This window comes from Liolophura sinensis, chromosome 11 (genome assembly GCF_032854445.1).
Source record: "Liolophura sinensis isolate JHLJ2023 chromosome 11, CUHK_Ljap_v2, whole genome shotgun sequence".
Lineage (NCBI taxonomy): Eukaryota > Metazoa > Mollusca > Polyplacophora > Chitonida > Chitonidae > Liolophura > Liolophura sinensis.
Genome location: NC_088305.1, coordinates 15224628 through 15237051, shown reverse-complemented (window position 1 = coordinate 15237051; position 12424 = coordinate 15224628). Strand labels below are relative to the sequence as shown.

The following is a 12424-nucleotide window of genomic DNA, read 5'->3' as shown; positions in this document are numbered from 1 at the left end:
CTGCCAGTCTTGAGTAATCAAAAGTTTACCAAGTAAATAAGACTTTAAGTTTGTAAATAAGCCGATTTCTTTATTTATTTACTTCATTAGTGTTTTATGCCATACTCAAAAATATTGTAAATAAATTTAAAGAAAAAAAAACAAACAGTAATACTACAGAAATTAAATACACAAGGTCGATGTAACAGTAATGTTACTGGAAGATAGTTCAGCCAATGGAATGTCATGTAAATACAACAATCTTTATGTAAAAGGAACAAGTGTCAAGTAAACAAAAACATGTACTTCTTAACAAAATTCACAACATTTGTATCTGCATATGTATGATTTACATAATAGCATTACAGATAACTGCACAGAAAAGTTACAAGGTGTTGACGTTAACCTAGTGAGCTTATGTTGGACTTCACACTCACTGATCCAGGTCATTTATCCCTGTTACAAGCACATGTAGTCACACAGACTAGCTCAACACCATGTTCGAGGCCAAGACTAGAAACCAGAAACAAAAGTTTGTAGCGCTGGCAAAGTGGTGTTCTGGTACATATATATATGGATATATATATATATGAATATATACTATAATACTTAATACTGTCTTCTTCTTGCTATTCTGGTATTTGTATATTTGATTGGTGTTTTACGGCGTACTCAAGAATATTTCCCTTATACAAGGGCGACCAGTATTATGGTGGGAGGAAACTGGGCAGAGCCCTTGGGAAACTCATGACCATCCACAGGTTGCTGCAGGCCTACCCACGTACGGCCGGACAGGAAGCTAGCATGAGTTGGACTTGAACCCACAGGGCTATTCTTGGTATGAGATACACATACATGACATACAGGTGCATATGTTATATGTAAAACATCACTTCACTTAATCACCCTACATCATTGCTATTACAGACAAGTTATCGATATTTAAAATGCACCAAAACTTTCCGAAAAACAAATGCACCACTCTTGAAACTTCTAAGTGGAAATCATTAATATTAATAGTAAACGAAATCAATTTGATGACAACATGTTCACACAGTATACTGAAGAGAATATCTACACTATTAGAGTACTCCTAGAATGTAACGGTAAGCGCCGACTGAGCCTTTATTTTACTGTATACATGCGAGTAAAGCGAGTTGACTACAGTCAAATGTAAGTCTTCCTATTGGGTAAAAGGCAACAGCAAAAACATTTAAGCCAATCTTTTCAACTGCACAGGTGTATAATCTACTGATTTTAGGCATTTACTATAACTTCCTGGACTAACTATCTTCTGGCTATCACAAAAGCTCTAATTTTATCAACAGCCAGAGCAGAGATCCAGCTTAAAAGGGTGATAATACAGAATTGACGCTGCTTGGATGATCTTGGTTGTAAGCAATAATAAAAACAGAATTAAAAATTCTATTGCAAAAACCATCTCCAAATTTTAAAATATGGCAATAATAAAAAAAATAAATATCTATAAAAAGCCAAAATGGTGGCCTAAGATTGCATCGTATCTAAACAAAAGAGATCTGTCCAGGTATGGTTAGGATCACAGACTTGAAAGCTACATGTATGTATGTGTGGTACTGTACAGAGGATGGCTGGGCTGATGATATACTGAAAGATGAAAGTACATATATCTCAGGTATGTTACAAGATTAGGTATGTTACAAGATTAGGTATCTTATTCACCCACATCTTACCCTAATTCTTCAACCTTTTCAAACATCCCTGCAACCAATATTTTGAACATTCTGAGAAAACTATGAGGTGTAGAGAAAAAATTTTCTTAACACGAATCTTGCATTTTTAATGACAAACAAATCATTTTTAGCATTGTTTTCCTAATAATTGCATGCATAAATTCCACGGAAAAAAGAGCTTTAGCGGTTGAGAATGCTGAAGATTTACAGCAGCTGTTTGTGGACGTGTCATCATCCCTGTCACACCAACAAAATAATATTAATTTGATACATCCACAATTTAAGAACATTTAAAATGCATATGTGAAATTACCTGTGTGTTTGTAGCACAAGGGTAAAGGTACCAGTATGCGTGTGAAGAGCAAGGCAAGATACCAGTCTGTCTGTGTAGAGCAAGGGTCAGAATTTTCACAAGGTAACCTTTAGAGCCAGCTATTGAATCTCTTGTACATTTGTAAATATACACAAACAAAATAAATACCAATAATAATAAGATTAAGATTTTCACTTGTAAAAGTTCATCTCTAGACTAGTCATATGATCAAAAACTTGTGACATTCTGGCAGCATTTTTCTCATCATAATTCTTCAGACCTTCTTCCACGTCCTCAAAACAGTTTTTCTCCAACTCCTGGATGTTTGCCAGCAGCATCTGGCCTTTTGGATCTTCTTGTTCGAGATACCAGCAAAACCTTTCATGGAGTCGATAAAGTGGGTGTCGACGATCAACCTCACTCTGAAACCGAGGCACCTTTCTAACTGGATCGTCCGCTCCAAAGTCTGGCGATTTTGTGTTGGTACCGATGTCTGCATTAGGGGTGAAGACAAAGGGTTTGAAGAAGCTTATTCGTGGGTTAGGTGTGGCCGTCAGCCAATGGCAGGCAGGTGTCTCCGACTCAGGAGGGGGTAATACAGATATCTGACTAGCTGTAGAGATGAAAGCTCCAGACATGGAAATGATGCCCTCATCTTCTCGCAATACTTCACACATCTGTTTTAGGCCAAATTTACCTAGACGGGAAAAATATGAACATCAGTGAGCAATTGTTCAAAATAGAACAAAAACGGTATTGTGTGTTTCAGACCACATCTTTCACCAATAAGACATGCAAGTCTGTTCATCACGTGGGGATATATGTCCCTGCCTCGGGCACTGTGGGGATATATGTCCCTAACATTGGGCACTGTGGGATATGTACCCCTGCATCGGGCACTGTGGGGATATATATCCTTGCATTTGGCACTGTGGGGATATATGTTCCTGCATCAGGCAATGTGGGGATACATGTCCCTGCATCGAGGACTGTGGGAATATAAGTCCCAGCATGGGCACTGTGGGGATATATGTATTGGGCACTGGGGATATAAGTCCCTGCATCATGGGCTGTGGGAATATACGTCTCTGTATCAGGGACTATGGCGATATATGTCCCTGCATGAGCACTGTGGGGATATATGTCCCTGAATCGAGCACTGTGGGGATATATGTCCCTGAATTGGGCACTGTGGGGATATATGTCCCTGAATCGGGCACTGTGGGGATATACGTCCCTGAATCGGGCACTGTTTGGATATATGTCCCAGCATGGGCACTGTGGGGATATATGTCCCTGCATCGGGCACTGTGGGGATTTATATCCCTGCATCTGGGAATGTGGGGATATATGTCCGTGCATGGGTACTGTGAAAATATGTCCCTGTATCGGGCACTGTGGGGATGAATGTCCCAGCATCGGGCACTGTGGGGATACATGTCCCTGCATGGGCACTGGAGGTATATGTCCCTGCATCAGGCACTGTGGGGATATATGTCCCTGCATCAGGCACCGTGGGTATATATGTACCTGCATCGGGCACTGTGGGGATATATGTCCCTAGATCGCGCACTGGGGGCATACATGTCCCTGTATTGGGCACTGCTGGGAAATATGTCCCTGCATAGGTACTGTGAGTGAGTGAGTGAGTGCTTGGGGTTTAACATCGTACTCAACAATTTTTCAGTCATATGACAACGAAGGAATCATTAGGGTGCATGTATGTGTAATGTGCCTCCTTGTTGCAGGACGGATTTCCACCGCTCTTTTATTTAGTGCTGCTTCACTGAGACGACTTACCGAAGGCAAGTAAGCCGGAAGGTAAGTAAGTGGAACTGGGTCTCCGTGGCTGACAGTGAGTGAGTACGTACTTGGGGTTTAATGTCGTACTTAACAATTTTTCAGTTATATGACCACAAAGGAATCCTTAAAGTGCATGCAATGTGCCTCCTTCTTGCAAGGCGGATTTCCACCGCTCTTTTATGTAGTGCTGCTTCAATGAGACACCTTACCAAAGGCATGTAAGCTGCTCTGCCCAAGCCATTATACTGATACGGGTCAACCAGTGGTTGCACTATCCCCTTCATGCTGAACGCCAAGCAAGGAAGTTCCAACTTCCTCTTTTAAGGTCTTAGGTGTGACTTGACCCAGGATTGACCCTGGATCTACCGCCTCCTGAAGCAGACGCTCTACCAACTGTGCTATCAGGGCCGGTTTGTGGCTGAGAGGTTAGTGTGTTAACGTAACACAATATTTCAGGAGACTTTCACCAATGTTGTCACTCTGAGTTAAAGTTCAGCTCATGCTGCCTTCCTCTATCGTCGTACATGAGAAGGCCTGCCAGCAACCTGCAGATGGTTGTGGGTTTCCTCCAGGCTCTGTCCAGCTGGCTCCCACAATAATGCTGGCTACTGTCATACAGGTGAAATATTCTCTTTAAAGTGAAAGACAGCACCTGACTAATATCTATGTCCACTGAAAGACTACCATTCAAAGTATCTTAAACCGGTAGTAAGTATTTTCTTTACATTTTTTCCAACCCTATAGAAGTTTAATGAAACTTTGTCTTGTCACAGCTTCAGCGCGTCTCCATTATCGAGAGCAAGGTGACGTCACGTTTACTCTAACTCTCTAACATCAAAGGTGTTTTTGGTATGAAAGTTTAACCAGTAGCCTATAGCAGATAAAAGTTGTGGACTTCGGCAATGAAGGCCCAAGTGATAAACATAGTTTTCTCTTAAAATGGAAGCACACCGTACTGGAAGAACATTTCTTCCACTGTTGGAACTGTTGATACAGTAGGCCTACGATATCATTTACAAGGAACTCCAGTCCCCGTGTTTCAATAGCCTAGCTGCAGATGCAGGGCTGGGGTATTCCTGGTTCAGGTCATAACCTCTGAAGGGGGTTGTGCTGGTGATTTTGACCCCATTAAATGTTGACAAAATTACAATAGGATTGTTCTACAACCAGATTCATGCTCAATTCTGAAACAAGTTGAAATAATTGTAAACACCACTGATGCTGATCTGGGCATTTGCAGGATGTTTCTAAGTTGAAAGCCATGCTGACGTAGTTATCACGGGTGTCAGAGAAAGCACCTCGGCTTGAACACAGGGCTTCAACAATTTTACTGTATTTTATAGAAGAAACCAGAAAAAAACACCCCTTATATGTGAGTAAGACATTATTCCCATAAACCTTCGGCTTCCCTAATGAATTATGCAGTTGTCTCTGATATTTGTTATTTAGAAACTGTTGACTAAATGCTAAGATGAACAACAAAAAATGTATTTGGGGAAATGAAATTGTTTTGGGTTAAGACAGCATGCTACTGTCTGACATAATTTGTGATACCATCCTTGAATTATTACACGGCTTGTAAATCAACTAATTTTACATCTGTTGTGGTCAGTAAATGATACAGACCTGCCCTACAGGTGACTAACTCATTGTAAAGGATCTCAAAATGTCTTATGCAATAGCTCTGTGTTATCATATGTTACTTAATGGATTGAATGGGTAAAAGCTAAGCTTAGGCCGCACAATCTGACAGCAACATCTTTGATTAGATAAAATTCTCAAGATGGCTGCCTTGACACCAGCCATTTCTGCAGTTTTGTCATTTTGATCTACGTTATTCCGTTAAATCTCATTAAAATAATAAAGTATGATACTTTTTAGAAATCTTGAGTATCCTGCTTTCGACTGAAATATGTTTTAACCATGTGCTTGTCCTTTAACATTTCGCTTCACATTACTACAGGTGTTACTGGATGCTGATGCATGTGTAGGCCTACGTACCACATAAGCTACACCTGAACTTTAAGCAGGCGAGCTAAAAATTAGCTTTACAGATATAACCTTAGATTCTTGATTCTCATCCAGTTATACCTTGCCCAATGAAATGCTCCAGTACTTTCTGTCCCTCCTCTTGCCGACCTTTGATGGGGATGCCACTTTGAGCAGTGGTTCCTGACTGGTCCATTCCATCCACAGAGAAGGATTTGGCAAAGTCAAACTTTCCACCATTTTCGGTGTATGAGCCCAGTGATTTGGCCACCTCCATCAAGCCATCTGACATCAGGTCTATTTTTGTGTGGATTGTTAGTCCATTAGAAACATGCCTAGAACCATCTGCAAAAGACATCAGCAGAAAACGTTAGGCTTCTTCATATGTGATATAAAAAAAACCCCACAGCATGGAGTATAACGTACACTTTAGCTAATTGCAAAATTTAAATGAATTCAAAAAATCTGACCACTTCTGAAAATATCTCCTGAGAAAATTTCCATGCTCCAAATCAAACACTGTGACAAGTTTCGGCACTATTCTTACACCTGCCTGACATGGGCTGAAGTTTCCTTCAATTATTAATTAGGGGAACTGTGTTCATTGATGAAATATTCCAAACTGATGTAGATTTAATACTGTGTCCGACACAAATATTTATTCAAAAATGCATTTTTAGAGGTTATAAATTGTTACTTTTGTTTTCTGAAACATTTCCAAACAAACATCAAAATATCTTTCTACAATCAAGAACTCCTGGAATTGGGTAAAATGAGTACCTTGGTCAGGCATTAAGCTTTAGGTAAAATAAAGGAACATCAAATTGTCTATATTACACATGTATCAGCCAGGTCCTGAACCACTTGTTTTTTGACTAGGACCAAATATTTTTTGACAGGACAAATCTCACATGGTAACTTTTTAATCTTAATGTGAGTAGGTCGAAAATTTTTCATCTTCTAAACAGACGGAAAACTTTTTTTTAGGCTTGCATGCACATTGTGACAGTGTTTACCTGTGAGTCTTTCTGCAGCCCAGTGAGAGCCCACTGTCTCCAGCAGCCAGCCTTCCGTTGCGTCCACCATCAGAAAGCTGTTGTGATGTGCCCAGCCTGCCAGACTTGTTTCTTCACTACATCGCCCACCCTGGCCATACACCAACAGCAAGGATGTCACTGCTTCAACGGCTTCCCGTGCTGTCTTAGAGCGCTCCAGTGCGAGTCTAAAACAAGCAGCAGGAATAATATGTGAACCTTTATTTTTACAACATGTACAACTGGGAAGAAGCAACTCTACAAAAACGATTCTGGAAAGGCTGGTAACTTACTGCTAATTCTAAACACTAGATCACTGTGTACTAAGACTAACACTTACCGATTCCATAGCTCACAAGGTAGTTAACCAAAGAATAAAGGAAGACTTGTTACTTGCCTCAACAAGCTATCCATGTATATACACGTACACTGAAAGTTAACTGGTTAAAGACCAAGTAAAATAAGTAAAAATTTGATTTTAAACAGATACATGTATGTTGCAGTATTCATGTAAAATTTGATTTGAGGTCTCCTGGAAGATGGTCCATTTTTATGATGAAATATTTACAGTGCTGACTTACTTATAACACTGTGTCAACCAGTACATATACACTACGACAGGTCACACTTCTTTACTTTTCAAGGATCTGGCTAACTTATCAAAGTTTTCCAGGACATGGAAGTTTTATTTTCATTATCGAGAGCTTTTCATAGTTTCTCAGGCCCTACATGGACCTTTTCCACAATAATTTGGGTAACTGTAATGTTATGGTTACAGTTTGAAAATAATCACTTCAGTAAAGTTTCCGTGGGCGCGTCCCCTCAACTTTACCTTACAAGATCTGCACCAAGTAACTTCTCCATCAAATCATCAGGTGAGTTGAGCTTTGTCCATGTTGCTTCACATCCGATGCAGACTCCGTTCTCATTGGCACCCATCTCTGCCCCCCAGCACCAAGCTGGTTTACTGAGGATGACAGCATAGGTGTGGGGCACCTGCTTCACATCAATGTAAGTACACTGTAACAGAGTGCACATGCTAGTAAAATAATGTCCAACAACAAGCATTGTGGAGTGAGTGAGTGCTTGGGGTTTAACGTCGTACTCAACAATTTTTCAGTCATATGACGACGAAGGAATCATTAGGGTGCATGTACGTGTAATGTGCCTCCCTTGTTGCAGGACGGATTTCCACCGCTCTTTTATTTAGTGCTGCTTCACTGAGACGACTTACCGAAGGCAAGTAAGCCGCCCCGCCTGAGCCATTATACTGATACGGGTCAACCAGTCGTTGCACTATCCCTTTCATGCTGAACGCCAAGCGAGGAAGTTACAACTTCCTCTTTTAAAGTCTTAGGTGTGACTCGATCAAGGATTGATCCTGGATCTACCAGTCCTGAAGCGACAAGCATTGTGGAAGTATTGTGGAATTTAAAATAGCCGAAGCTGAAGACAAACTTGGTCTGTACACTGATTCAATTTAGACATAACTGTTTTGAAAAAAGCCCGGAAAACTGTTACAATCAAGACAAAAAAGAAACAGAACTCAGACTGGATCTCTAATTTGTCAAGGTGAAGCCATGTACCTAGTTTTAATTCAACTGGCGGGCAACTGCCAAAGTCCTAAAACAATTTGATTTTAAGTCCTCATGATCAAACTATGTACAGTACCAAATTTCAATTTAATAAGAACAAAAAAAGTGCAGAAAAATGATGCGTGACAGCCAGACTGACAGACAAGCCAGGAGGGGACTATAAATAAACATGTAATAACTGAAGTCTGCTTGAAGCAGGTATGTGTCATATTTTGAGTGCTTTTGAAGAGACAGATCCTGTTAAATAATGATCAAGTACAGGTGTCCTATGTAGTGTGCCCAGAGAACGATGTACATACGAGGGATATGAACTGCTACAGATGGATATGAACTGCTACAGAGGGATATGACCTGCTACAGAGGGCTATCACCTGCCACAGGGGGATATGAATTGTCACAGAGGGATATGAACTGCTACAGAGGGATATAAAATGCAAATGCAAAACAAAAAATTCTCTGCTGGCATACTGGGTCACCTCTGACCCTCCTCACCTGCAGACTGTCTCCATCAGGATGGTCTTTGGCTGGCAGACTGATCACTTCCTGTACCTCGGAGGACGGGCGGTCTGCATTTTTACCAAATATCACTTTTCCCTCGTCAGTATGGGGAGACAGCACCACAAACATGTTTGCAGCAAACACTAAAAAAAACATAAGAACAAAAAGAAATAATTAAACTTTAATCATCAAAGAATATATAATAGCTACAAAATTGCATTCAAGGCGTTTCTTGGATTCACATAAAACAAGTCACAAAAACAATCCTTCACATCATTAAAGTTAGCTTAGGGACAAAGAATTCTGTTTACTTCAACAGTAAAACATTCACTATGAGCAAATGCCTTCTTGTACTATAGATTTACACTCAAGATTCTGGTAGATTTTCTCAGAGGCAATGAGAGCATGCAGCTTTCCAGTGCTTATGTGTGATTGGATAGCAGTAGCCAATGGGATTTCTCCTTTGGTATGTAGTGCTGGATTCTTTGATGTGAATATCACAGCCCACATCACGACGTGAGCAAAATCAAACCCTTCAATGATTAGCCTACATGTACTACTATGCACACAAAATGGTTCCCAGACACAAATGTATGAAGGTAACACAAATTTTTCAGTGCCAGCTTGCAATCTTCTTGTGCATGGTTTCAACAAGAACATGTTCACATAATTTATCCTGATCTCCATTGTTATATGCTTTTCACAGTTGCACATTGGTTAATTCATTGAGAGCCTGTGTCTCTGAGTAACATCTTTTCATACAAAGGCATCAATTCTAAACAGAATTTGAACAGAGAGAAATAGGGGAATTAAAAATTTTGATCGCAATTTCTTTCCAAGCTGGCATTCTGCCCGGTACAAAAGTGAATCATCTGAATTGTGGTTAGGGGCCTCTGGCAAGATCTGCTTTTGGGGCGTACATAACTTTTCATTTCCTTCCCTCCCCATTCTCAAATGTGTCATCTTTTCACTTCTCAACATGAGTCCTTGGATATCTGGGCATTTGCCTACACATTACTTGCACCAACATAATATATCTGATGCAAACAATGGCCAGGTGGTGAAAAAAATTATCTAAATAAAGTTTGAGCCGGTATTAATACAAAACTACTTCATTTACAGTCTTATGTTAGTCCAGAACCAGATATTGTTGGCCTTCACAACTGACATGGTTGTCTAACATATACTGTAGTACAACTTCTGGTTATTATATTTTTGTTCTGAACATTGTATAACATAGTATAATTTCTGGTTATAATCAACTGTTTTTCTCAGAATAGTATCACCGGTCATTGTTCAATCCCATAGATGTCATTGTTCACCCTATTGTCTGCTAAATTAAGTTCCCAGGTGGCCGCAATTCAAAACAAAAAGGGCAGACACATCCATGGGACCACAAGATCTGGATCAGACACTAATGCTCAGACCAAAGCTTGCTACTGGTAGGCTCTATAGTATAGATGGGTAACCATCTATACTGTAGAGCCTAACAGTAGCAAGGCCACATGTTAATGCAGTACTTCTTTGGCACATCAGTGATAATTTTTTTTTGACTTTGAGCCACACACGTGCAGCCAACATCAGGGTTTCCCAACTTTTTTTTTCTATAATTTTTTCATTTTTTTTTTAATGCTGAAAATGTGTTCTTTACCCTTAGTTCTTAATAAACACCTGTCTTTGTTGCTCGTTTGCATATTTATATTAGTCAGAGGCAATTTCTCAGTTTTAGCCCAAATCTGGGGTCTCAAAGCCGGGGAGCCTAGTTTAAAAAGCTGCATTTGGCTCAGATAACCATTAATAGATTTCTGTCTGTACCGGTACATGGCGTTGACTTGAAGGTTGACGACTAGACCGTTATTCCATGACAATCTGACACTGGACGTATACGGCGAAGGACAAACCGGTTCTAATTCCACGCCTGGCCAATTTGCAAATTCCGCACATGACTGAAGTTTGCAACTGTAACGATGACATCCCAGCAACTTACATCCATAATGGTTAAATTACACGGTTCTAGAAAATGAATAAACTCACCAGCGGCGATGAAATTTTACTGTGTGCACCAGCCTAGCGGTAGTGTTTTCGTCTATCAGATGTTGATAACCTAATGATGCGGATGACACATAGCAGTGCAGCGCCATCTATACAATGCTTGACTTGGAAACTGAAAATCGATGTCAACGTTTTTCATCTAGTGATGATCGCCCTTGATTGTCCCTGGGATTTCTGCTCCACTTCGTCAGTTTGCAGTTATTTTGGGTTTTTTGACTATTGTAAATCGAGTCACCTATAGCCAAGAAAGATAAAAAAAAGACAAACACAAAATAAACATAATTTCTTTTTCCAAATTAAAAGGAAATGGGTAAAAACTGATAATTCTAAACATAAACCTACACTACAGTCACAAACAAAAGCACTGTGGATGAAAATATGTCAAGAATATTTCAAAATGTATGATTTGTTGAGTAAATGAAAAGGACATAATCACCCTGCTGTGTGTTTTTGCAAGTGTCAGCTAGTGTGACTGCAAATCAGGAACGGCAACTCCGAAAGAAATGTGTGTGGGCCCACCAGCTGACGTCTCTAGGCCAGCGTTGACAGCGTTATCATTTGGACACATGTAAGAGCGAAAGTCAAATGTAGGTGTTTTGACAGCTGCCTTGTGTTGGAACTTGCAATAACACTTTACTGCTGTGTATACTGTAAATCTGAATTTTCGTTCAGTGAAGCACTTTTTTCTTTCCTTTTGAATATGGCAAACATAAAGACGTGAAACGTGTGTTGGATGTCGATATTTGAATCCTCTATCATATACCCTTCAGCATGTTGAGCAAATCCAAACTTTTTGTCTTGGAATTGTCACTTGTAAAGATCAGGGAGACCCTGTTGTTAGTCAGTGAGCTCCTTCTCCGATGGTCATTGTGAAAAACTGTTTCCTCAATGAATCGACGTCACTTTACCACGTGACACCACACTCAAGTTTAAGATTCACGGTTTGCTGTTGACCCACTGAGTCAGCTGTTTAACGCTGTTCAGTGTAATTAATCCCCTGGTAGTAGACCCTTTGTCCAAGGATCACAAAATTGTCATAAACATAAAGTTAACCCTGAAACACTCCAACTCCTTTTCTTATACAGTTATACTGGCCTAGTGCCGTTGGAGTCTCGATGCTTACAGTTTAATTTCATACTCTATGAAGGTCCAGGCCGATTCTCTTTGCTATTAGAAAGCCTCATGCAAATAAAACACACCAACCTAAAGACCTGCTTTCCAAACCCATTGCACCACCACCAGATGTCCCTACTCACTTTAGAATAGATTTATTTTCGCCATGAAGACTTCCACGGCACACATTCCTGTGCCACTGCCGCCGTCTTTCCACTGCTCTATGGTTGATGGCTTTCATTTGCCAGGTTGGTGTCTTTCATTTGCCCGTGCCTTACACTATTTTTGATAACAAAGAAAATCAGCCTGGACCTTCGTTTACTCCAAAGCTGTAAA

The 12424-nt window shown here is 40.2% G+C and overlaps 1 protein-coding gene across 1 annotated transcript; it reads right to left on the bottom strand.

The window, feature by feature from the left end:
- Window positions 1–66: 66 nt before the first annotated feature.
- On the bottom strand, window positions 67–11030 carry LOC135477711 (secernin-3-like). Its single transcript, XM_064757903.1, has 6 exons — window positions 10958–11030; window positions 8918–9066; window positions 7663–7850; window positions 6813–7018; window positions 5899–6141; window positions 67–2701 (listed from the first exon to the last, which is right to left on the bottom strand). The coding sequence occupies exons 2-6, from the start codon at window positions 9050–9052 to the stop codon at window positions 2196–2198; spliced, it is 1278 nt and encodes a 425-aa protein (XP_064613973.1). The 5' UTR covers window positions 9053–9066; window positions 10958–11030; the 3' UTR covers window positions 67–2195.
- Between the last annotated feature and the right edge of the window lie 1394 nt (window positions 11031–12424).

Coding starts and splice junctions, on each gene's coding strand:
- LOC135477711 (XM_064757903.1), bottom strand. CDS start 9,052: ATGTTTGTGGTGCTGTCTCCCCATACTGACGAGGGAAAAGTGATATTT. Junction 6,142..6,812: donor GGCTGCAGAAAGACTCACAG/GTAAACACTGTC, acceptor TGTCTTTTGCAG/ATGGTTCTAGGCATGTTTCT. Junction 2,702..5,898: donor GGAGCATTTCATTGGGCAAG/GTATAACTGGAT, acceptor TTTCCCGTCTAG/GTAAATTTGGCCTAAAACAG.